The sequence below is a fragment of the Macrobrachium nipponense genome, chromosome 8 (genome assembly GCF_015104395.2).
Source record: "Macrobrachium nipponense isolate FS-2020 chromosome 8, ASM1510439v2, whole genome shotgun sequence".
In the NCBI taxonomy this organism is placed as follows: Eukaryota; Metazoa; Arthropoda; class Malacostraca; order Decapoda; family Palaemonidae; genus Macrobrachium; species Macrobrachium nipponense.
In genome coordinates, this window is record NC_087203.1 from 47,840,485 (window position 1) to 47,866,518 (window position 26,034).

At 45.1% G+C, this 26,034-nt stretch overlaps 1 protein-coding gene across 1 annotated transcript in view; it reads left to right on the forward strand.

Moving 5' to 3' along the window:
• Positions 1 to 23,537, forward strand: part of LOC135223083 (uncharacterized) — an 89,920-nt gene extending 66,383 nt beyond the window's left edge. Inside the window, 6 exon segments of the mRNA XM_064261589.1 lie at positions 7,521 to 7,630; positions 12,334 to 12,497; positions 20,378 to 20,463; positions 20,465 to 20,539; positions 23,020 to 23,206; positions 23,308 to 23,537. Coding sequence (XP_064117659.1) covers positions 7,521 to 7,630; positions 12,334 to 12,497; positions 20,378 to 20,463; positions 20,465 to 20,539; positions 23,020 to 23,206; positions 23,308 to 23,537 — 852 coding nt within the window.
• Positions 23,538 to 26,034: the final 2,497 nt, after the last annotated feature.

Here is a 26,034-nt window from a genome sequence, read left to right on the forward strand (position 1 = left end):
TTCTTGTCAGGAGGACTTAGATGATGATGGAGTTTTTTTTTTTTTTTTTTTTTTTCTCAGGATCGTTTGCAAATTAAACAAGATTCGTACGAGCTCTCATTCATTGATTAGAGGCTCTTCCAAATAATAGAGGCATAGAATACGGCCTTATATCCAAGAGAATAAAAATTTGAGGGATTCTCTTCGATCCTAGAGTTTTCTTGCGATCTCTTTCGACTAATACTAATTCGTGTTTATTGACGAAAAGAACGAAGAGGGCAAGATTTCCTTTCTCTCTCTGAATCGCAGAGGAAAGAATTTAGTAGCAAGACTTGCTGTATACGACTACTGAATGACAAGTCATATACCCATACCAGAGTTGCCTTTGTGGTTCGCTACGGAATTATTGATATCCTTGCAGGTTTTTTCCTGGTAAGGACTTCGCTTAAAAGGTTTGTTACGACAATACCTACTCAGCTTCGGTATTTAACAATGGTTGTTTGGCTTAAATTTGCATTATTAAGAGCCTCCTTAGGCTCGAGAATAATTTTATTATATTCCTTCATTTAATGAAGTAACTGGCAACTCATGATGAATGCAGTCAGGCAGCGAGCGAGACTGCCGGGCTGTCATATTTCTAAGGCTGATACAGTACCATCCGGTTCTCGGTCATGAGTAGTAGGTCACATCTCTCTCTCCAACGGGATCGAATGGTTAACCGTATATCCCCCCTACAATCATGGACTTAGTCTCGAATGGAGGAGATAGTTAAACTAACACAAATAAAATATTGTCTGCCTTTTGCTAAGAAGCTTTCAATAAGAAAGATATTATAACCTTTCAATGCTGTTTACCGTAGGTAACATTATTAAAGGATTCTAACGCAGTAAACATTATATTATATAATGCTCTCATGCTTACGAAAGCATGGCTTATTAGAATACATGCTTAGTGAGAAGATGGATGTAGTAGAGAATTCACTTTAAGACTACGGTATGGTCAAGTCTTTCGAGAAACGCACACAACCTTTTTAGAATCGGATATTGCTCAAGAGAAGATGGATGAGTGGGATGGGAAACATTCTCTTCGTGGCAGAAATGGTTTCCCTGAATGGACTATACTTCGTATATAAGAGTTTTTTCCTACTAAGAACGGAATTAACATGTGAAAGGAGGTCGGGTACCATAAAGGCACAGATGTTCTGACACATAACATAAAGAGAATTAGAAGAAAGCGCCAGCCTGGCGCAAAGCGCTAGAAGCGCCAGCCTGGTGCAAAATTGCGCCAGAAGCGCCAGCCTGGCGCAATGGGCCAAGAGCACCATCCAAGATATTTTCTCGTTTTAGCGAGTTATTAACCTAAGAATCCAAGAGCCTCCTCCGGACAGCAGGCTCGGTAACGGCAAGAATCGTTCCTGATTTCGTTACCCTTTTTATCACTTAGGCCAATTCCACGACTCTCTCATATCGCAAAGAGCATCGAGAATCTCTTTTTTTCGCTCCTGTTCGCGTTAAAAAAGAGAACCTATTTGGAAAACAGATAGGGAACGTAACGATCCTTAAGAGGTTCGATGCAAGATTTTGCATGTCCGTGAGAACCTTCTCGATCGACGATAATAACTGTTAACGTATGTCTAACATTTATTGGAAAGAGTTGTGAGAACCTGCGGAAAGTCTTCTTCATAGATCTCTTAGCAATGTAGAAGACGAACAGGCTTCTTAAAGAATGCTTCCTTTTCCTCGAACCAAGAGAGGTAGCAATATACGCCATCTTTATTTTATAGAAAGGGTAATATACTTTAGTCTCTCTTTTTTTTTTCCCCCTAAATATAAATATAAATTCTTTACAGAATTTAAGATAAAGGGCGTCAAAGAAAGAGAGGATAATACTTTATGCCTCATTTTGGCCTCAGAGAGGTTGGATTCACAGAGGTCACGTTCTTCTCACAGCATGTTTTTGGAAGTCTTTTCCAAGAGAGTCTGGATATTCTATTAGCATCTATTATTAAATGGACCTTAACAACCTCTCCACTCTGAGTCTGTCTGCATGCAGACTGACCAGAAGTGGACATAAATGAGAGGATTTTTCAAGGTAGATGACAATAGTCATGGCCTAGACATAGAATTGCTGCAGATCGTGCTAGAGGGAATGAGGAAACTGTCCTCTTCCGATACCTCTGTGAACCACATAGCGGTTTTTTCTTCCCTTTCAGAGGGAAGAATCACCTTTGTATATATCTGCTATCAAAGAACGCAGTAAAAGGCTATACTCTGTCTCTACAAAGGAATTGGAGATAGAGGATTAAGATCTTCGGATCTTATACAATATATACCTCAATATGAGGAGTAGGATATCATGTACTTTTAATGGGATCTTTTTTGTGGCCACAGATTCCATGTTCCGACAAGATGGAACTGCTCCTCATCAAACTTCTTTGAGAAATTTTTATGAGGGAATTCTTTGTTTCTCTGGGTCCTAAACGACCAAGAAGACAAGTGAATTTTTTGAGCATTGGAATCTCGCATCAGATTCTATGGAGACTAGACAATGGGTTCTTGCCAGCATAGTATGTCTGGCAAAAGAACTAAAACCCCCTATTCCTGATTCAATGTTTTCAGATAGAGGTTTCGTTGTCCAGGCAGAGTACTTACGTTTTCATCTACAGTAGAATGGTTCAAACGTTTGCCTACAGAGTCTTTGGTATGCGATGACGGCTCGAAATGCTTCCCAGAAGGTGTTCAGAGGGATACAATGAAGAGCTAGAAATCAGGAGTACTCCCAATTTCAGCTCGGAGTCTCCTTCGACTTCCAGGCTTCTTCCCTTCCTTCGGGCAAGGATAGGGAAGATTCTGCAACGAGACACCCCTTCAACATGTAAGAAGAGATCTCGTGAGCACGGAAGTATTCAAGAAGGACCCTCCTCGGAGGAAGACTCTTATTTCTCGTACGGTTAGATATCCTATCGTCTACTGGATATAGCTGATTACAATCACCTCCCCTTACCGGAGAGACCAAAAGCTCAAAGTGAAAGAATTTCTTCCACCCTTCTCCAGTCTCCTGATAAACGATTGTGGATGTTCAGGACTTTTGGACAATGTAGCGCCAATCAGGCGCCAAAATACCAGAACAGGCGTAAAGACGCCAGAGGAAGACAGTCCAAATAAACACTGTCATTGTCTGATGAGGAGAAGGAGCGTGCCTCCAACCTGGCGCAGATGCGCTAGAGGCAAATAAATCGGAAAAAGTGTCCGATGTGGGCATCGCCAGTTTCCTCGAGACTCTTAACAAGCTCGAAGCTCCAGCAAGTGGGGAGAAGTCAGCCAGGTTCCAGGCGCGAGGCTCCAGGCAGGCGCAAGGTGCTAGCCAGGCGCGAGGCGCCAGGAAGCAACATGCGCCAGCCAAGCGCGAGGCGTCAGACAGGCGCGAGGCGCCAGACAGGCACGAGGCGCCAGCCAGGCACAAGCCAGGCTCTAGGCTTCATCCAGAAGAGATCAATTTCAAAGAAAGCCCTGGTCTTCTTTGGAACAGTGTGATCTCTAAAGCACTTCTTAAGTAACTTGATGATTCCTTCAAACAACTGAGAATTAAAAGCGCTTGAAGTACGAGCTTTTAACAATTCTTGTTCTTTCCATAACAATATGTCGTGAGAGACATATTAGCTGTAATTTACGGGAGATGCAACTCTGTGTTGTCTTCTCTTTGCACGAAGGAGGTCAAGTTGACCTATGAGAGATCCTTCTCTCTTGGTTACGTGTCTACGGATACGTTGCTGGGATAGGGAGCCGACACTGATCCTTAACTAGTGAGTTAAAAAATTTTATTTTAACATAAGTATACTATTTTCTTTGGGTTATTTGAAATGAGTTTGGGGATAGCTCTTTTCAAATTAAGCACAAACCCTCGTGTTAGGATCAGGTGATCGGGATCGGTGTTGTGCTCCTTAATTATGCCAGTAGGCATAGGTGTTTTGTCATGTAAGTGGATAGGACCCCTTTGACAAATAACCATTAGATTCTGTCAAGTAAGTGGATAAGACCCCATTGACAGATCTACAAGAACTCTTAGCCATAGGTCACATCCTCGCTGAGGCTCTTGAGACGAAGCAGACTCCTAGCAATAGCTATGAGGTCAACCCTTCGTCTAAACACATAGGAACCAAGGTTTTATTTATTTATTACCTACAACGTATGTTGTTTCCTGTCTATTCAGTAAATTAGCTGTCTCTTACCCTCCGCCAAAGGTGCCAATCAGCTAAGTATATATCTGACAGGTAAGTTGAATGCATAAAAATGTTATTGTCATGATACAATAAAGTTTTATGCATACTTACCTGGCAGATATATACGGTTTATGGCCCACCCGACCTCCCCTCAGGAGACAGGTGGAAGAGAAAATCTGTCTTAGAAAACAGGAATGATTCCTATTCCCGCCACCAGCGGCGGGGCGGTAGATCACCTGACCTACCTGTAGAGTGTGCCGCGAAATTCGAATTTCTATCGGGGACGACAGAGTCTATAGCTAAGTATATATCTGCCAGGTAAGTATGCATAAAACTTTATTGTATCATGACAATAACATTTTGTTGCAAAATGAAGGTAAATGATTGCATAATACTAGAATGTAAGAGTTTTAGCTTACAATTGCGTTTTTTTACCATTTCGGTTGAGTCAAAGTTGACAGAAGGTTGAAATTTTGGCACTTATCGTGATTTATATGAAAATATTTCCAAACTGATAAAAGCTACAATCATGGGTTGTTTTTTGTTGTATTCTACATAAAATTGCCCACATTTTCATATATAAAACTCTATGTAATGGCTAATATAAAATGGTGCAAAAATTACGACAAGTGACGAAAGAATTTCTGAGATGTATCGCTGATGCTTTTTAGTGCGAGAAGAAAGAAATTTGCACATGCGCGCCTGGGTAATGCCTATAAACAAAACAACAGCTTGATCCATGAACTCTCAGCATCCCTCAAGGCGCGTGATTAAAAAAATTTTGCCAAGTAGGCCTATATGTAACTATTTTTCCAGGAATATTTTTAAAAACTTTTTTTTATTCGACATAAAATACGTCAATTAAGCACGTGACAGACAATTTTAGAGTCAACATAAAATACGTCCAATAGGCGTTTAAGGGTTAAATTTGTAAATAATCCAGAACCATCTTTGGCTCCAGGACTGTAGGAGGGGCTCTGTAACTCCAGGTTTTGGTCTTTTCCCTTTGTCACGCAACACAGAGTTTAACTAGTGTCATTTCACTTTCATGCAGCATGGAATGGTCAACACTACACCTGGTAAGACTTTTCAGATGTCAGGGCAGTGGAAAGAACATCAGGATGCTTAGCAGGTTTATTCCCTGTCAGAAACAAAGTCTTTGTGGGAAATTTGCTGCTTTGAGTGAAATGAAACAACATATTGGTTTGAGCATTCATTCTGTGGAAGGACAGTGTTTTAGCAATTGGGGATTCAAAAAGAACAAACTGCCTACAAGGGCCTTTACATCCATAAGTTCGGCACATGGTGTGGGATTTAAGGAGGACTCATTTAGACTTACTAGCATGTAGACGAACAGGAAAAACCAAATGATTACTACTTCTTTGATGGCCCTCAGGCTTGAGCAGTGAATGTTTCCTTAATTTTGGCCTAATTCAGACTCATAGGCCTGCCCTTCGTATCTACTCTGAATACTATTGAGCAATTTCAAGTTCAAGAATTGCTTAGTGACTCCTGTAGAGCCCTTGTAGCCTTAGGGCAAATGATTTTAAGAATCTCCAATGCTCTTGGTATATGTCTTATTCTTCCATTAAGAGGAAATCAACTCTACTACACAATCCTATACACTTCCATTAACTTAGGCATCTCCTTAACTGCTTGGAGATGTTAGAATGTCCCCTCCCAATAAGAAGATTTTCAGGTAATCATAGGATCTGTCCTTAATTTAAAACTGCTGTGGCCTGGGGTCAGAAGCAGTGGTCTGTGTATTGCTGAGGGTGTCATTCTAGAGGAATTTTCAGCAACTGGAACCTTGTAGACATCAATGTTTTCTGTTTAGGGATAATAAGACTTTTCACTGTATACTTCCAAAGTTATAGTTCCATACGTACTTTCCTCGGTATTGCATCAAATGCTTTTAGATGAAGCCCCTTCATCTCTATATCAGTCTCTCTCTGGAGTTTAGATGCAGGTCTAAACTTTTATCTGAATTTACTATGAAACCTTTTATTTAGCACTAGCAGCAGTAAATAAGTACATTTATTGCCAGCACCCTTCTTTAAGCTGTTGTAGAGGGAATGCCACTTTAGCTTTCTGCCTTAGAGCTGAGGGTGATGTTAAGGTTACGTTTTACAGTGACCTTTAAGAATTCCAATGTAACCCCTTAGTGGGGAAGAAGAGGAAACTTTTCTATCCTGTTAGGACAATCAAAATTTTATCAGATATATAAACTTAGAGAACATCTTTATCATCCTTTCAGAAACCTTGAACATCTTTGTCAAAGGTTAATCCTGGAAGAGGCAAAGTTAACCTTTTGTTTTGTGGTTTTAGAAAACCTAGCTGTCTTTGCCAGTGGTTAAGCTTGAAGGCAAAGTTAACTTTTTGTTTTGTGCTTTTAGAAAAACTAGAATGTATTTGTGAAGATTAAGCCTGGAAGAGGCAAAGTTAACCTTTTGTGTTGTGATTTTTAGAAACTTATAACGTCTTTGTCAAGGAACACGAGGTCCTCTGTGATGTATTTGATTAGGCTAGTACATGAGACCTAGCTCCATATCTTCTACCCTTATTGAAGGTAAACATTCATAATGTGAGCAGCAGTTGTAACTTCATTTAGTGTTAAGTCAATTAATCCAGAATAGGATTAATGTGGCACAGTAGAAGTGCAATTTGGTTTTTACCTGCTCACCACCTGAAGTATACAGAATTGTGTTTGAAAACAGTAAAGCCCTTAATCTAAGGATTCCAGATCAGGTGAGAATGTTTTGGGTTTCGTGTAAGAAACCTTTAGCTCGAATGGCTGAGCAGAATTTTGTCTAGCTGCAATACCCACCATCCTCTTCTTAATGAGGGAATCAGCTAAATTTAACAGTAGGTAAGATTCACCTCAAATAATATAAATTTTCATAATAAAATTTATTATTTGGATACTTACGTACTGTTAAAGTAGACCCACCCAGCCTCCCCACAACTTAGTGGGCTGTCAAGGAGAATTCTGACGAGCTAAAACATTCGAAACACACCTGGTGGAGAACAGGTAAACTAGTCATCCAGTCCGCCATTCAATTTTTTGTTTGAATGCCAATTCAAAAAATCGGTGCAGAGATACAGCTAACTTTAACAGTGGGTAAGTATCTAAATAATAAATTTTATTATGAAAATTTATATTTTGCTTTAGTTATATCTTGAATTGTGCAATGAATGTTTTGTGCTTTGGAAAATGGTTGTACTAATTACAAGGTAATTGCACAAATATGTCCTTGAGTATTCCAAGTTGTACAGGTATGTCTTTGATGCACTCACATTCATTTGTAAATTTGCTGTGCAGGTCAACACTTACCAGCGCCCCACAGCCATTCCGAGACCTGACAACACATGCTATTCAGGGACGATGGAGGAAAAGACACAGACCAAGGTTTTTGTATCTCAGTATCGGAGGTAAGGTCACTGCTCTTTAAACTTGTGAAATAAAAGAATTTGAAATATATATACTATATATAGATATATTACAGGCAGTCCCCGGGTTACGATGGGGGTTCCGTTCTTGAGACGCGTTGTAAGCCGAAAATCGTTGTCGTAAGCCGGAACATCGTCAAAAATCCTAAGAAAATCTTACTTAAAATGCTTTGGGTGCATTAAAAACTATGTAAACTGCATTCTTATTGCATTTTTCATTAAAAAAAACTTCAAATATTGATTATTTTGCATTTTTGGAGTCATATTTCTTCTGCCAGATGAGCATTGTAAACCTGGAAATAATTTCTGATAAATATAATTGAAAAGCGTTGTAACCTTGGAACGTCGTAAGCCGGAGACTGCCTGTATATCCCAAGTAGTTATGTTTATTTTTCTACATTAACATCAAATCTTTTAACTTTTAGACACCAGGTGTCGTGTGGTGTCCCTCTTTTGTTACATGATCCTCTAAACTCATTATAAAGCAGTGCAAATTGCAATACATTCCCTGAACATCTGAGTTAGCCCTGGTCACCTGACCAGCCCGAACATAACCCCCACATATTTACCCACACTAAGGAAAAAATTTTTAATTGTCAGGATTACCAACGCTGCAGGTAAACACTTTACTGAGTTACCTGCCTACCGTTGGCAACATTGCTGCCAGAAACCGGCCAGCATAGGGTTCCCCCCCTCCAATCGCTTTTTGTTCGGCTCGCCTGACAGGATGCACCCTGTTGCAAGCAAACATTTTGGTCTCTTAGTCTGACCCCCACAGCGTTTTTGGATAATAGATCTGTTGTCGACGTCCTTGACTTCGTTTTGATTTACGTTTTTGGACTAGTCCTTTGGAATTTTGCTGTTTTAAGACGTTGACAGACTCGGCCTTGATTATGGATTCATCAACTAAGGACATCTCTTCACCCATCTCTTCAAAACCAGCCCCTTCTACAACACTCTCAGAGTAGCCTGGCAGTGATGACGTAGGAGCACACCGGTCCTGTTTGGCCTGCAAACGAAGGACGAGTACTCTCATACACGATCGCCATTCTATGTATTAGTTGTAGAAAGGTACAATGTAGCTTGAATCAAAGATGTGATGAATATAGGGACTGGTCGGGAGACCAGATGGAAGGCTATTTGAAACATAGGAAGGCGCTAGTGGCCAAAAGCAAGCGGAGGAGAGCCACTGAGCCTAAGAAGGCAGATACTGAGGATCTGGAGTCAGTACTTTTCAGGAAACTAGAGGATAGGCTGTCTTCAAGCATGACAAGTCTCTTCACTAATTTAATGGCAAAATTGAACGAAGACAGAGATTCTAGCAATAGGGAACCAATTACTAATCATTCTCTTTCAGCTCCCCTGCCTGTTCCAGAACCAGCCCTAACGGATACGGGTGGTCATGGAGAATCACAAACCCGGAGGGTAGGATCTGCTGGCCCCCCGGCATGGAGCAGGCAGTGTCAGTAGCCAAATCCCACCCTTTCCCCCAAAAGTGTAAGTGGTAAAAGTAATTTAGCATTAGGTGAGACTAAGACAGTTAGAGACCCTAAGGTAGAGGTATTGGAGGAGAAGTTGCAAGGGCAGCTACCCGTGGGTTCAGATTTCAACCCGGGTAGATCTGGGTCCCTTTGGATCCCTCGAAATTTTTGTTCCCTTCTGCTAGTGTGCCACGCTTTAAGTCTGCTAAACCTTCCATAGATTTTGTAGAGTCAGGGTCTGTAGTAGAAGGTTCCATTCCTTTCGGGGGTTAATTCGGAGGGCCTGTCTGGTAAGAACTCTTTGGAGAGTATCTCATTTAATTTGGCGTAGTATAATGCCAATTGGTTGGGCCTTTCTCAAGGGTACAGACTGTTAGTCAGACAGTACTTTCATCTGGGGGTTTCTAACATTTGGGACCATGTTCTTAGGAATTTCCCCAAATTTACCAAAGAATGTGTCTGGATTACCAAAGGGGGAGTGAATCAGTGTATTTTCTATCCCTTAAAAGGATGGGTTCGTCTCCTTTCTCCTCCACTTCGTCTTCGCTGTTTCCACCTGTCTCAGACATTTCTCCTCATTCTTTACTAAAACAGCTTCTCAGGACATCTCTTTCTGCCTTCTCGAGTCACACTTTGGTACCTCTTTCAGTGCCTCTGTTGGTATGTTCTCAGGCAGCCCCCATGGGTGTGCCTCCAGGGATGTCCTTTTCTTCCGGACAAGTTTTGTCTCGACCTTCCGGTATTCCGTGTTTGGAAGGGGACTTTGCCATAAGGTCTGGTTCAAACCACCTGGCAGGTTTAAACACGAGTTGTTGAGGATGGATCAAGTGTTTTCGCCACCTTTGGCGCCTCAGATCCCCCCCCCAAGTCTGCTTTCCGCAGCGTTTCCGCTGCTGTCCTGGAAAGACAGTAATATTTGTGATTTAGCCACTATATCATTCAGTGCAGGCCCTACAGGTGTATCTGCTACCTGTCCAACTTCCGCAATCTGGGGTCCAGTAGTTGTTCCGAATGTGACGTCTTCATTCACTCCTTCTTCTTCTAGGGCTTTCTCTCTTTCTCAAGACGGTACAGGTTCTTTAGCTAAGTGTTATGGTGTTGGTTCGGGTTTGGTTTTGGTGTCGGGTCCGTCGGGGGTGGGAACTCTCTCTTCTTCTTTTGTTGTTTCTGCTGTTGCGGGTGTCCGGCCTTCCAGGACAATGACCTTTCCCGGTGGTACAGGTATTACATTTCTCCACTCCTAGGTTCGGGTGCAGTTCATCTGGTAGGTTTAGGTTCCAGTGTTACACTGTCGGCTTCATATAACCCAGGGTTGGTGGGTTCTTTTACGTCTGGCACACAGGTTATGTCATCTTCTCTCCGCGATGGCGGGGTATGCACGGTTTGGGTGTGCCGCTACCTTTTGTTGACAGTTCAGCAGGTTCGGGTGTTACGGCAGCACTCGGGGAGGGCAAAGGTTTTGTGCAACCTTTTGCGGTTGGCTCAGGGCTGTTTCTGGGAGCTCTATGTATGGAAGATAAGGTTACAGAGGTTCGGGGTTCCCCTTCTTCAGGGTTAGGTAATCCGGGGGTTCTTACTGTCTCTTTCTCTGCTCCATTACGGTCGGACGACGTAGACAAGGAAGTCTCCATAGAGGACAAAGGTCCATTGTCAGAGTTGGGCGTTCCCCTTGCGGGTGAGAGTGACTACAAACAAATGGTTGAGTTCATTCATTATCTGTTCCCGCAGTCCAAGGTTTTGGAAGATCCAATGAAACCTAAACGGGGGATGTTTGAAGAGTTATACTCGACCAAACCTACGGTTCTCCATTCATCTTGTAAGCTGCCTCGGTTCAGTCGGGTGGAGCAGGCATCGAGGGAGGCGGATACTCAGTTGGCTTCGGTGGTAGGGTCAGGGAAACAAGATTCGGTTTTGCTTCCTAGTAAGAAGTCTTTGTATGGAGTAGTGGGTAACCCTTCTTCTGGCACAAGGGTCCCTTTGAATGAGTCGGTGGAGGCTCTTCTGTCCAGGGTTCCTTCGACTAATAGACAGGTGAGCATTTCCTTATATGAGGCATCCATGCTAGAGGACACATTTAGCAGTCAGTCTGAAGCATTTTCACATTCGATGTGGATGTTACGTACCGACAATCTCATCACTTCGGTGTCCATGGGTCTGGCTCATCAAGCCAATATATCGGCAGGCTGTACAATATTTATTGGTAAGAAGAGGAAGGATTTGCTTCTAAGCCACCTCCCTCCACACTTCCCGGACATCCATAAGCGGGTTCTGTTGAGGGCGCCCCTTGTGCTCTGCGACAGTCTTTTTAAGGAAGAGGGTGTTATGACAACGGTTAACTTCATCTCATCAACTTTGGCTGTCGAATCCCAGCAAGCATGATCCGCATAGCAGCTCAGGGTGCCAAATTACCCAAAGGCTCCCACATACCAAACATTCTTTGGGAAAGACCTTGGAGAAGTGGGGTGCAGAGAGCTGGATAGTGGAAGTGTTGAGGAAGGGGTACAGCAACCCTTTTCATTCAGTTACTCCACTGTCTGATTCCCCCGTTCATCTTCCCAGGTATTCCCCATCGTCCATCAAAGGAATAGCCTTGGCTTCAGAGATTTGGTCCTTGTTGGACAAGGGAGTGATAGAGCCAGCTCCCCCTTCTCAGGGTTTCTACAGTCAAATCTTTGTGACCACCAATGCGGGAGGTACTTGGAGACCCATTATAGATCTTTTGGGTCTCAACCATTTAGTCTTAGCTACAAAATCTCACATGGAAACCTCTGAAGCGGTGCTGAGATCAGTCCGAAGAGACGATTGAATGATTTCGGTGGACCTCAACAATGCCTATCTCCAGGTTCCAATACATCAGGAATCTCGGAGGTTCCTTCATTGCTTCGGGCTGACCATGGCACCTCAGGTGTTTACAAGGGTGATGTCTCCGATTTCTTCTATCATGCATCGTTGGGGCTTCCGCATGAGGAGTACCTGGATGATTGGTTAATCCAGACTTCCTCCAAGGAAGAAGCTATAAAAGTGAGAGATTTTCTTCTAGATCTTTGTCGGACCTTACCTGCAGCGTTGGTAACCTTGACAGTTAAAAAAAATTTCCCTAATGTTCGTTCTGGTCAGGGCTAATTAGGTGTTCTGGTAAGTATTACAATATTAGTTTTATTGTGAAAACTTTATTTATCATCAAACTCTTGTCTCGGCTCTTAGGTTCTCTGATCTTACGAACGGCCTGCCCGACTGGAAGCTGTGGAAGTGGCCCAACAATCCAGCAACTCATCTCAACTGTCCCATCATCATTCCTCTCTTCAGACCTGATGACCCAACAGTTTTGATCACTCTTACTAACTGGTTACAGGTTGCTCTAAGGGCGGGTAAATGGAAAATTTCATGCTTCACTTTTTAATCTACAGATTCAAGGAAGTAGTTTCAGAAAGATTTTTTTACCAAGAAATTAATACTCTCTTATTTTATTGATTGTTATAATTTTTTTTTTTAGTGGTACAGCTGATTATGGTGTCATTTTGAAGAAAAATGTTCGTCTTCTATCACAGTATGTTCGTCAGAATCTCACAGGGTTGATAAGTCCGCTTTCTGAGGAAACTAATTTAACTTTAGACTCAAATACTGGCAAATATACATAAACAGTATAGAGTATAGACACCACCTTCCTTATAAACATTCAACTTAAAGACATTCAGAGATACAAACATGAGATTGCAAATTAGAATTGTGTTGAGAGCACTCCCCTTTGCCATCCGTAAGTTCAGTTGTTCCGACACGGCGTACAAACCTTCGGTTCCTTTTACAATAGGAAGGTACTAGCGGCAGCTGGATAGGTCGTAAGCTTTCGAACAAGGGGTTCGGTAGTTAACTGCTTGTCCAGACAGCCGCGCGCGCGCGACTGGGAGGTAAACAAATCACTTTTGCTTTCGGCCTGCTGGCGTGTAGACGTGTATCATCGCTCTCTGCCTGCTTCATCGTCGTTGCTCTTTCGCATGGTTGTGTTTTTCTTTTTCTATTTATCTAGTGAAATTGAATTGTAAGTACAATCATTTCATATTTATTTCCATTGAATTCAATTGTGAATTAAAGGATCTTTGTTTCTCCACGCCCTCCGATTACCCGAGTGCCGGGTCTGAAGGGCGTAAGTGCGGGAATTCATTTTCGCCAGAAATGATCCTCGTATTGTGTATGCTCGGTGCCGAGGGCGGGAGAGCGCTCACTCCGAGCTTATATTTTGGTTGGAATGTGTAATGAAAATCGTAAGTAAGTGCCCTTTTCATTTATATTTTTTGACCTGTATGCTCGTTGCCGAGCGAATGCGCTCGGCACGAAAACTTATTCTGTATGGAAGTGGAATCGCAAGTACAGTATTCTTTTTCATTTTCATATATTTATTTTGATTGTAGCAACACTCATTTTGGATCAGTTTCCGCTCTTACCCGGAAATTGATCCTTTCCCCTTTTTATTTGAATGAAGTGAAATCGCAAGTGCAGTTCTTTTTCATTTTCATATATTTTATTGAGATTGCATTATTTACTTGGATCAATGTTTCCGCTATTTCCCGGGAATTGATCCTTCCCCTTTTTATTTGTATGAAGTGAAATCGCAAGCGCAGTATTCTTTTTCATTTTCATATATATTTTGATTGCATCATTCATTATGGATCAAGGTTTCCGTTCATAATCGGGAATGGATCCTTTTACCCTTGCGCTCGGTACCGAGGGCGCAAATGCGCTCGATCCGAGCCCTTATTCATTGTGAAGTGAATCGTAATGCAAGATTCTTTTTCATTTTATTCCTTTTATTATTGATTGCATCAAATATTTATTTGGTTCAAGTTCCGCTCAGTCAGGGAATTGATCCTTATGCCCTTGCATTCGGGCCGAGGGCACGATTGCTCTCGGGCTCTTATTATTATTGTTGGGTACAGTGCTGTGCGGGGGGTGGGGAACGAGAATCTCCCCCCCCCCCCCCCCCCCGCCCTCTCAGCTCCCACAGATGGCCCTTCCCCTTCGGGGGGGGGGGGGGGGGGGGGGGGGTTATCTGCGTTCTTCTCCTCGCCCGATCCGTCGAGCGCGGGGGAGGGCGCTCGGTGCCCGATGTACAATTGTATTCGGGGTCTTCCACTCGTTCGGTGTGGGGCTCACCCCCCCGCGCGAGGGGACTTCCCCCCCACTAATCGCTACTACTGTTATTTCTGCAGGTGCTACTGCCACGAGGGTGGACCTTGGTGAGGTATGGGCGTCCTTCCATTTGCAGGGCGTGCTAGTGTCCAGGGGCTGCGGTTCTATGTCTGGGCCTACTGCGGTCACCCATGGAGTGGTGACCACGCTCCAGGTGATGACGTAACCTCCTCACCTGGTGTACTCGCCTCACGTGGTAACAGTCTTGCCTACAGCCGCTGTGAAGTGCCGTTCGCCGTACCGAGAGGGGGGCGTGCCGCCGCCGCTCGTGGTTGCCGCTCTGCCGCGACCACACTTCCGCTGCCCTAGAGCTCGCCCCTGGACCTGCCGCCGGTACCAGGATGTTGCTGGCTGCTGCTCCACTTCCTGTGTTTCCGGTACTGCCTGCCCCGTACCGCCGATTCTGGGCTGACTGTCCATGCAGTTTGCTGCGATGGCTTGTCCCTGCCGTTGCTGCGCTGGCTGTCCCTGCCGTTGCTGCGCTGGCTGTCCCTACCGATGCTGTGCTGGCTGTGCCTGCTGTTCCTGAGATGCCCATACCTACTGACGTCGTCCCTGTTCGTGGTGGTACTACCCCAGACTTTGGTCTGTCTGTACAGGTGCGTCCGGGCCCTGTGGCTTCGGCTACAGCAGCCCCGGCTCCGCCCTGGATAGCAGATCTTACGTCTGTCCTGAGGAAGCTGACGAAGAAGAGGAGGAAGGTGTCGTCGTCATCGTCTTCATCTTCTTCATCGTCGTCGGCTGCCGCCTCTTCCCCTTCGACTTCTAAGGCTTTCACAGCCGAGGAGAAGAAGGTTGCCTCCTCCCTCCTAAGAAGTCCCTCCCTCGGGGAGCTCTCGGTACCCGTCTCACCCCTCGGTGGGACGGGAGGGTTTCCTTCCGCTGGTCCTCCTGCTCCTTCGGAGAGCGGGCCCGTCTCTCTTCCGCAAGGAAGAAAGACTACGGGGACCAGGAGGGGTAACCGGCTAACACCGGTACTTCCTCGCCTGGTGTCAGTGGTTCTGCCACTGCATCAGGGTCCGTCTCGGCCTCTCGTTCGCGGGAGGTACCGAGTGTACGGTCGCCTACCAGCGACCGTGCAGCCAAGAACCAGACCTCTGAGCCCGCTCAGCGTCAGGTTCACGGCACGGGGCGGAAGACTGGTGACGCCACTCACGCGACTCTCACCAGACCAGCTCTCGCTCTCGCGGCGACCAGCTGGCTACCCGGGGACGTGACGGTCCCACGACCGGCCACGGAGCTGAGGCTGGGAAGAGGTCCCCCCGTTCGCCGGTGCCAGCCACGGCTGGAACCAGCGACGTGACGTGCCGTGAGGACAAGCACCGGTCTCACTGTGACAGTGGAGCCTGCAGGTCGCCTGACCGTCGCTCTCACAGAGAGCGATCGGATACGGCAACCAGCACCAGCTCTTCTGACACTCGAGATCGGGGCCGCTGTGCTCAGTCCAGCCGTTCTCCACAGCGAGACGGTTCGACCAGGCCTGCAGCTTGATCGCCACCGCGGGTTGACGATCGCCTGCAGCCCTCCAAGCCTGCTGGTTCTGCCAGCGAGCGAGGAGGGAGCGTCAGGTCTGCCTCTCCCGTACCTTCAACCTCCTCGGCTTACACCGGGAGGAGCGAGGTATTGAGGACGTGATCGTTGAGGGGTGCGGCCGCATGATCCCACCACGACGCCCTAAACCATGCCAGGCACGGTTCGTTTGGACCGGCCAGGACGTATGCGCAAGTGGATGGAGAAGACAGAGAGGGCTGTCGCTGTTCCCCCTTCTTAGGAGGAAGGTTCTCGGAATATGCTCTTGTTCAAAGGGCCTAACGGTCCTACTCTGCAAGATGCTGTGACTTCCGAGATCCAGAGGAACTTTGCCGAGGTTATGGCGCTGATTCGTCAGCACAACGACCTCGGGGAAGGATCGCCGCTCCACCAGCAGAGCCACGTCTCGGCTCGAGTCGTTTTGGGGCCCGAGAGGGAACCCAAATCGACGGTGGTCTGCCGCGATCGGAGCTTGCCGACTGTGTTGAACCAGGTAGTCTCTCGTCTCCGGACAAGAAGGCTCTCTCAGTTCTGGCCGGTCGAACAAGCTACTTCACCTCCTCTACTGCGACAGAGGCGTTTCTACGTGTCTTCGGACACCGTATTTGAATACCCCTTCGGTCTTCCTGAGAGGTTTCGACCTCGACGAGGACTGGAATGAGTCGGAGGACGGTATCGATCAGCCCCACCCAGACGACGTTCACAGTGGCGGCAGACCCTTACCTACAGTATGAGTTCGTAACTCTCCTCGGGAAAACGTTTATTCCTGACGATACGTTTTCCCAGGCTCTGAGAGGGCCATCGCCGTAAGGCGATGGCTGCTCTTTTCTTCTCCAACTGCTAGTTCCGCTGGGAAGGAGAGCCAGTATCCAATTCCTCCCCCATTCCCTCTCTCCTTATGGCTACGAGGGAAAAGGGGTAGGGATCCTACAGAGATTTCTCTGTAAGATCCCACGTTAGGGGCTGTGCTACCGGGGGGACCTTCGGGTCCTACCTGACGTAAGCCCCGTCGTTGAGGAGGGATCCTGCCCCTTTCTCGATTTCTACGGGAATCGAGAGGACCACCAGCCGATATCGTTTGACGAATTCGGTGGGGGGTTTCGCAGAGTGCTTAGAATTCTACGGAATTTCTAGCGCACTCAGAGTGTTCGAGTTTTTTACGATCTCCAAACACTTAGGCGAGACCACGGTCCAAAGTGAGCGAGAATCCCCGATAATTGTTACACGATAATCGGGAACCTCGCTTATGCTCGAATTCCTGTAATTTCTAGCATTTGGAAGAAGACTGCTGCTGAAAGAAGAGTATCTCACAGTAGGCGATTAACCTGGAATAGAGAAGAACGGACGGGAACTTCCAGTTTGGCTTGAACTATCGTCTTCGGTATTCTGTTCACCATTGAAGCTTTCCTTTGGGAAAGACTTCTCCTTCACTCTCTTGACTAGAGAACGAAGGCGGTCGATCTCCAATCCTTATTCTCATTCCTCGAGAGGAAAAGAATTTAGGATGGAGGTCGTGGTACAGAACCTACAAATATACTACTACGTATATTACCCTCGCGACATGATTCTTTTTAACAGTTGAATTGTCCGGGGGGTAGGCGCATACCGTAGTTAACTCTACGGTTTGTGACCGAGACGAATTGTATCTTAATTGAACTGCAACTCGGGGTTGCCTGCAACCTCCCAGCAGTTATCAGTTTCGATTTTAGATACTTGGTATTGTCATGACAACACCAAATCAGCTTTTGTATTTACCGAAATCCGTTTCGTTTAAATATAATTGCTCGAGCGTATTCTTTATGCTCGATGGTTCTAGCCGAACACATTCCTTCGTGGAATAATGGATTACCTGGCAACTCAGGATGACGAGTCACCGAGAGCTACTGCGTATTGAACTGCCTGATAGCAGCTCGGTATCAGCTAGGTCTCGGAGATGCGCTGTCGGTTACGTCTCTCCTCTCCCCTGTTTGATTGACTACCGAACCGTATCTCTGCCCAACAATCATGGACTTAGGTCTCTGATTAACGGGGATTCTCGCAATAATGAAGGACCATCTACTGCTGTGACGCTCGATTTCATCGCCTTCGACATTGCGAGAATTTTCAACAGAGATATCTCTTGGACTCTTTCATCTTTCTGTTTAACGCACGGTAACAGAAGTCTGTACTAGTCTTCCGCTGCATCGCACCGCGATAATGCGAATGATTTTTGCAGACATCCGAGTTTGTCTTCAAAATATCTCGTATTCGTAGGTGTGCAATTATTCATGCTCGCCCCCGCCCCCGAATTAAACAGATATGTCAGAAGACATCGCCTACTCTCCGACCTGACAGCTCTACTTCCAAAATGTTCAGCCCATGAGAAGCAGGTCTTCAGCAGTATTTTCCCTGTCTTCATTACTGAAAAGCGCTCCGCTTTTATTGCAACTACGATCCTCACCGGACAGCAATGAATAGCGGTCAGCGTTCTCAGTCTTTGTAGCACAGGTTCAGAATCTTGAGAATCCTTCTCTCGGTTCAGCTGTGAAGACGTAGGTTGCTTTTTCTGTACACCTTCGTCTTCAACGACACATAGTGTTTGTTTTTCTCCTTAGCTGAGAATCAACTATACTATGAGATATCTTGCCATCAGGGACCTCGGTCGCTAGAAGGCAATTGACTTTCGCCTGTTGGGCACATGGCTTAAGAGAATCATCACCTCGCCTTCTGGCATCGGTGACGAACAAATTATTTGTTTAGTCTCTTGGCATAGCCCTTTTAAGGCGAAGGTCACGTGACTTGCTCGGGGGAGTTTGTTTGGACAACTTGCCTCCTACCGAACGCAGTCAGTCGGCAGCTGTCAGAGCGCCCAAGTCAGTTACGAACTTCGCTGTGGACTTAGTTCGGTTGTTTCCATAACAGTCTTTTCTTCGTCCTAAACGGCTTGTCACAGTACCATACCATCGACACCCACCATTGAGTGTCGGTGTCCTATCCACTACCGAGAAGAACTTCACTGCATGGGGATAGGAGAATGTGAGACACTTCGCTGCAGACGAATAGACCAGTATGGGTACAGGACATCACCGAAGTCGAGAAGAGGATAGGTCATAGGACCATTCCCTTCTTTTCCTCTGAGGTAATTGCATGACTTTTCCTGCGAAGTCAAGCATCCAGGTGATGGGGATTCGTGACACTCGATTTCGTCACCGACTTCGTAGCGAAGACTCAGAACCCTACAACCAGACCACTGGCACCTCCTTCTACCTTTTGGATATTGCCCACACGGTCCTTGGATCGTTTTCCTTGGGACCCGTGGTGGCTGCTCAACACGTTGTGTAGCTAACCCAGACCCTAGCAGGCTGAACAGCATCGAGTTCTGGTGTGACTGTAAGAATAGATAAGTGAATGAGAAAGTGACTGGCTTCTCTTCCTATCTTTTTCTCCCCCTCTACCTGTGGATAGAGGGATACGGTCATCACCTGCTGGATATGGACGAGATGCCGGTGAGCTACTCGACAGAGCCCCATCCTATCCTGGTTTCACTAGGGATGGGAGCGAATATCCACCATCTTCCTCCTACAAGGGGGGGGAAGTGGATGCCAACAAGAGACAAACCATAACTTTATGTTGCCTCTTGCAAATAGGAACTTGTTCTTGTTTGCTGGTACGAAGAGATACGCTTGCCTCTCTCTTAGTACTTGGTCCAGAGGTCTGACCATTGATCCTGCGGTGCACACCCCGATCAATCGGACAGAGGCTTGGATCCCTCCCTCGCTCTTACGACCAGGAAGGCATTCCAAGGTTGGGCGAACACCAGTCTGTTCACAAAAGACTCAGATTCCTCCCACCAAGAAGTGAGTCTTCCTATTGTAAAAGGACCGAAGGTTTGTATGCCGTGTCGGAACAAATGACAATTTGTCCAAAATTGCATTTTTCCTAACTATACAAACATGAGGTCCTTTTACACATAGTCCACCTCATGCCACCCCTCACTCTGCAGTTTTTGCTTGGGCCAAAAGCAAAAGTGATTTGTTTACCTCCCAGTCGCGCGCGCGCGCCTGTCGGACCCCTTGTTCGAAAGCTTACGACCTATCCAGCTGCCGCTAGTACCTTCCTATTGTAAAAGGTCCTCAGGTTTGTATAGTTAGGAAAAATGCAATTTTGGACAAATTGTCATATTTTATTTTGCACGCTAATCTGTACACACTGTACTGTATGTACAGTGTATTGTGTTTTCGAATAAAAGAACGTATTGTAATGAATCGATTTTATATCATACATGCTGAACTTACTTAGGCATGAAGAGTAAGTACTACAGTAATCACCTTACAAACAATTCAACATCTGGAACATATCTTGTTTGTAAGTAGGTTGATGTCTGTATGTGCATATATATTTTTTTAGGACAGATGGTACAGTAGATTCAAGATCGTTCCAGTCTTTTGGCATTTACGTATATAATTTTTTATTTATAATATTGCATGTTGGTAGTGCTCTTTGGCAATATACAACCAGACACCTAAAACAAGTTTTTGTGCGCATACATTTCCAGAACTGATAGAGTGTCGGGGCAAACCAAATAAAGAAAGATGCGAGAACTTACTGAGAGCTGTGCACAACTTAGTGAAAGTCACTGGAAACTCAGATTCCAGTCATAAATGACTTCCTTATCGATTACATGAGCGTTTGGAATCAGAGGTCATATTTTCCCTTGGTAAGCAGAAGTTGCTGCTGGCTTTCAAATTCCCTCTTTGCCAAATGTGGTATATAAATTGTTTGTATATATTGTATTTTACATTTTACTATTTGAACGTCAGAAGTTCAAGGACAATGCAATGCATGATTACTATTCTCTTTGCATTTTAATACATTTTTTATATATTCTTAAAGAAATGCTGCTGTAGTCAATACAAGTGATTGGATAGTATGTCACTTAACCCTAAACGCCGAAGCGGTATTTTAAAAATCGTCTCCCGTATGCCGGTGGCGTTCGCGAGTGAGCGCCAAAGCGGAATTTTTTTTTTTTTTTTAAATCACAGCACGCTTAGTTTTCAAGATTAAGAGTTCATTTTTGGCTCCTTTTTTTGTCATTGCCTGAAGTTAAGTATTGCAACCATCAGAAATGAAAAAAATATCATATCATATATAAATATTGGGATATATGACAGAGCAAAAAAAATTTTCATATATAATTGTATACAAATCGTGCTGTGAGCAAAACAGTTAAAGCTAACAAGTTAATTTTTTTTCGTTGTATTGTACACTAAATTGCAATCATTTTGGTATATAACACATTGAAAAACGATCAAGTCAACACAGAGAAAATATTATACACAAATGATGCATGAATTTGTAACGCACGAACGTAAAAATAAACTGTTTTCAAAAATTCACCATAAATCGAAATATTGTGCTAGAGACTTCCCGTTTGTTGCAAAATGAAGGTAATTGATTGAATATTACTAGACTGTAAGTGTTGTAGCTTACAATTGCAGCTTTCGACCATTTCGGTCGAGTTAAAGTTGACCGAAGGACGAATTTTTTCTATTTACCGTTATTTATATGAAAATATTTCAAAACTGATAAAAGCTACAACCATGGGTTGTCTGTTGTTGTATTCTGCATGAAATTATGCACATTTTCATATATAAAACATTATGTAACGGCTAATTTAAAATGGTGCAAACATTACAACAATTGGACAAAAAAATTTATGATTTTTTCGGAAGAGTTACCACGTGGACGTAAGGAAAAAGTTTATTTCATAAATTCACCATAAATCGAAATATTGTGTTAGACTTCCAATTTGTTGCAAAATAAAGGTAAATGATTGAATATTACTAAAATGTAATAGTTTTAGCTTACAACTGCGTTTTTTTATTATTTCGGTCGAGTCAAAGTTGACCGAAGGTTGAAATTTTGGCACTTATCGTTATCTAATGAAAATATTTCAAAACTGATATAAACTACAACCATGGGTTGTATTTTGTTGTATTCTACATGAAATTGCACACATTTTCATATATAAAACTTTATGTAACGGCTAATTTAAAATGGTGCAGACATTACGACAATCGGACAAAAAAATTTTCATTTTTTTCAGAAGAGTTTACCGCACGGACGTAAGGAATTTTTTTTTTTTTCCCATAAATTCACCATAAATCGAAATATTGTGCTAGAGACTTCCAATTTGTTGCATAATAAAGGTAAATGATTGAATATTACTAGAATTTAAGAGTTTCAGCTTAAAATTGCGTTTTTTTACCATTTCGGTCGAGTCAAAGTTGACTGAAGGTTGATATTTTGGCACTTATCGTTATTTATATGAAAATATTTCAAACTGATAAAAGCTACAACCATGGGTTTGTTTTTAGTTGTATTTACAGAAATTGCACACATTTCCATATACTATAAACTTTATGTAACGGCTAATTTTAAATGGTGCAAACATTACGACAACTGGACGAAAAAATTTATGATTTTTTCGGAAGAGTTACCGCGCGGACGTAAGGAAAAAGTTTTTTCATAAATTCACCATAAATCGAAATATTGTGCTAGAGACTTCCAGTTTGTTGCAAAATGAAGGTAAATGATTGAATATTACTAGAATTTAAGAGTTTTAGCTTAAAATTGCGTTTTTTTTACCATTTCGGTCGAGTCAAAGTTGACTGAAGGTTGAATATTTTGGCACTTATCGTTATTTATATGGAAATATTTCAAAACTGATGAAAGCTACAACCATGAGTTGTCTTTAGTTGTATTATACATGAAATTACGCACATTTTCATATATAATACACCATGTAACGGCTAATATAAAATGGTGCAAAAATTATGTCAAAGTGACGAAATAATTTCTGAGATGTGTCGCTGATGCTTTTTAGTGTGAGAGGATAGAAATTCGCGCTTGCCTGGGTAACGATTGTAACAAACAACGCCTTGATCCGTGAGCTCTTAGCATCCCCCAAGGCGGGTGATTCAAAACTTTTCACCTAGGAGGCCTATAAGTATTTTTCCGCGAATTTAAAAAAACTTTTTATATAGACGTATAAACGTCCAATCGGCACCCTACAGACAATTTATATCGACATTTAATATGTCCAGTCGGCGTTATAAAGGGTTAACTGTCATGTGATGCAATCAAGTTTAGAATTCAGCATTTATAAAAAGAAATGCCTTTCTAAAATTCTTCCAGGTACTGTCGTTGATGGAATTCTCGACGTACGTTTCCGCGGAATTCACTTCCCACACATACTTCAGGATTATTGCAGAGTTGCTTGACAATGCCTCCATGGTGAAGTGGTGCAGAGTCATCGAGACTGTCGGCAACACGGCAGCTGTATGGGCCATAAGAGCTATGGAAGAAGCTACAGGATCGGACCGTGAGTTGTCGCTTCCATTGCCTTTGAATCTGTCCTCTGAAGAGACAAGGACTTGCATACACACCTCATTCCATTTGTTTTTTTACTCTTTCTCTCCACAGAGTACATGAATTGGCCTGGAACATCTGGCTTTGAGGATAATAGCTCCATCACCGGCCTGTGGTTCCTGATAAACAAAATGGAGAGGCTTTTCTCGGCAGGCATGTTGGAGTATAAGTGTCATCCGATGGTCATACATCACATTATTGATTTCTATGTTAAGGTTTGTAAATTGAGTCAGTTTGTCACTGTAATGTTGGAAAGGGGTATTTCAAGCATTCTTCAAAAGTAATGTTCTTCAAGACTGAAGCTTTCTCTTGCAGTTTCATCGATTATTGTGTGTTAAATTCTTGAAAGTTGCTAGTTTCATATTAAGGTTTTATTGATATTTTGGGGTGATTGATAGCATCATGATGCTTACATAAAACAAGTCAAGATTGTAGGGATCTTGTTATTGTTGTCAAATCATGTAACATAGTATGGAAGTCAGAATATTCTGTGTGGCTCCGTACATTACTAAAGATGTTTTGTTGCCCGAGAGATTTCATCATGTATCCTTAGTGCATTCTTTTTTGTTCCGATACGAAATACAAACCTTCGGTCCTTTAACAATAGGAAGGTACTTAGCGGCAGCTGAACCGGTCGTAAGCTTCGAACAAGGGGGTTCGGTAGTTAACTACTTGTCCGGCAGTTAGCGGTACGCTCGACTGCGAGGCGAGGAGTCAATTTGCTTTCGGCCGCGCTAGTGGATGGACGTGCTGCTCTTCGTCTCTCTGCCCGCTTCTGTCGTATGCTTGGTTTGCTTCACTGCATGAAGACATTTTTACTTTTTATTTACGTGTGTATTTTGCAAGTATAAAAGTAAGTATGTGTCTGCTTTTGTTTTTATTTGTAATAGAAATAGTACAACAAGAGCCGGAGAAACCCCCTCGCCCCCCCATCAACCGCAGATTATGCCCGGGTATTGGGGGCCGTAAGTGTGGGGCTTTCTGCTCTTCTGTGGAGGTTGATCCTCATGATTTTTGTGCTCGGTGTAGAGGGCGTGAATGCTCTCGCACCGAGACATGTGATACATATATTTTTTGGTTGGAGGCGCAGTGGGAGCGCTATGGTGGGAGGAAGAAGCCACGGAAGCCGGCTAAGGAATCGTCGGAGGACTCTCTGGCTACGCCCTTGATTACTGACATGTCTTCCTCCTTTCTCCCTCCATCTCAGCTCCCGTATGGCTCCTTCCCCTTCGGGGAGGTTTCTCGCTCCCTCTCCCTCGATCAGTCGAGCTTAGAGGAGGGGGCGACATACCCCGACATCCAGTTGTACTCGGGGTCCTCCATTCGCTTGGGCTGGGAACTGTCCCCCCCCCCCACTAATCTACCTGACTTTTCCTTCCTCAGACTTGCTGACCACAGGCGACGATCTTGGTAGGGCCTGGTACTCGCAGGGGCTGCAAGGGACACCGACGGTCCAGGGGCTGCTGAGTCATCTGGCGAGAGGGGCCATGCCGGTAACACACGGGCCGACCACCACGACTACCACAACAGTGTCCACGCCGGGCTACGCTGCTCCGCCTCACCTGGTATACACGCAGCACGTAGCCACGGTGACCCTGACAGCCGCTGTGCAGGCTCCGCTGCCAGAGGTTTCCTTGCCCGCTGCTACGCCGCCACCTGCTGCAGCCCCGGACTTCTAGTGTCCCAAGAGCTCTCCGCTAGACCTGCCTCCTGTGCAGAGGATGCTGCCGGTTCCTGCCCCGCCTCCTGTTCCTGATTTTGTTGCCGCTCCAGCCCTGGTACCAGTTCTTGCCACCGTCATTCCTGCCTGTGGTGTTCCTGTTCCCACCCCAGGTCCTTCCTGACAGGTGCAGTCGGGCCCTGTTGCTTTGGCAACTGTCCCGGCTCCGTCCTGGAAGGAAGACCTGACGGTGGTGCTGAGGAAGCTGACGAAGAGGAAGAGGAGGAAGGTGTCGTCTTCATCTTCATCGTCTCCTTCGTTGTCGTCGCCTGCCGCCGCTTCCCCTTCAACTTCTAAGGCCCCAAAGCCGAAGAAGAAGAAGTCTGCCTCCTCCCCACTAAGAAGTCTCGTGCCGAGACTTCTAAGGGCCCGTCCCACTCCAGTGGGACGGTTGGGACTTCCATTGGTCCTCCTGTTCCTTCGGGAACGGGGCCCGTCTCTCCTTCCGGCGCCTCCTCACCTGGTGCCAGAGGTTCTGCCTCGGCGCCAGGACCCAGGCACGGGCCGGAAGACTGGCAGGGCGGGGTCGCTCGGGCGACCCTCACAGGACCAGCGATCGCTCTCGCGGCGACGCGCTGGTACCCAGGGTTGACGCAACGGTCCCAGACCGCTCTCGGGCTAAGGCGAGGAACCAACCTCGGCTGGTCCAAGTGGCGTGACACGCCGCTCCTACCAGGACCCAGGCGGAGAGGGGACCAGCAGCAGCTCTTCTGATGCTTGGGACTGTCGCTGCTGTTCTCGGTCCAGCCGCTCAACCCGGCCTGCAGACCGATCACCACTGCAGGTTGGTGATCGCCTGCAGCCCCCTCAGAGCCGATGTGCGTGGCGGGAGCGTCAGGTCTGCCTCTCCGATCCCTTCAACTTCCTTGGGCTTTACCGGGAAGAGCGAGGTGATCAGGAGCGATCGCGAGGGGCGTGCACGACGCCCTACGAACCTGGCACGGTCCTCGGACCAACCAGATCGTATGCGCAGGTGGTAGGAGACCAGGAGGGGTCTGTCGTGGTTCCTACTGTGGAAGGAGGAGGGTCTCGGGAGGCATTCTCGTTGGAAGGGCTTGACG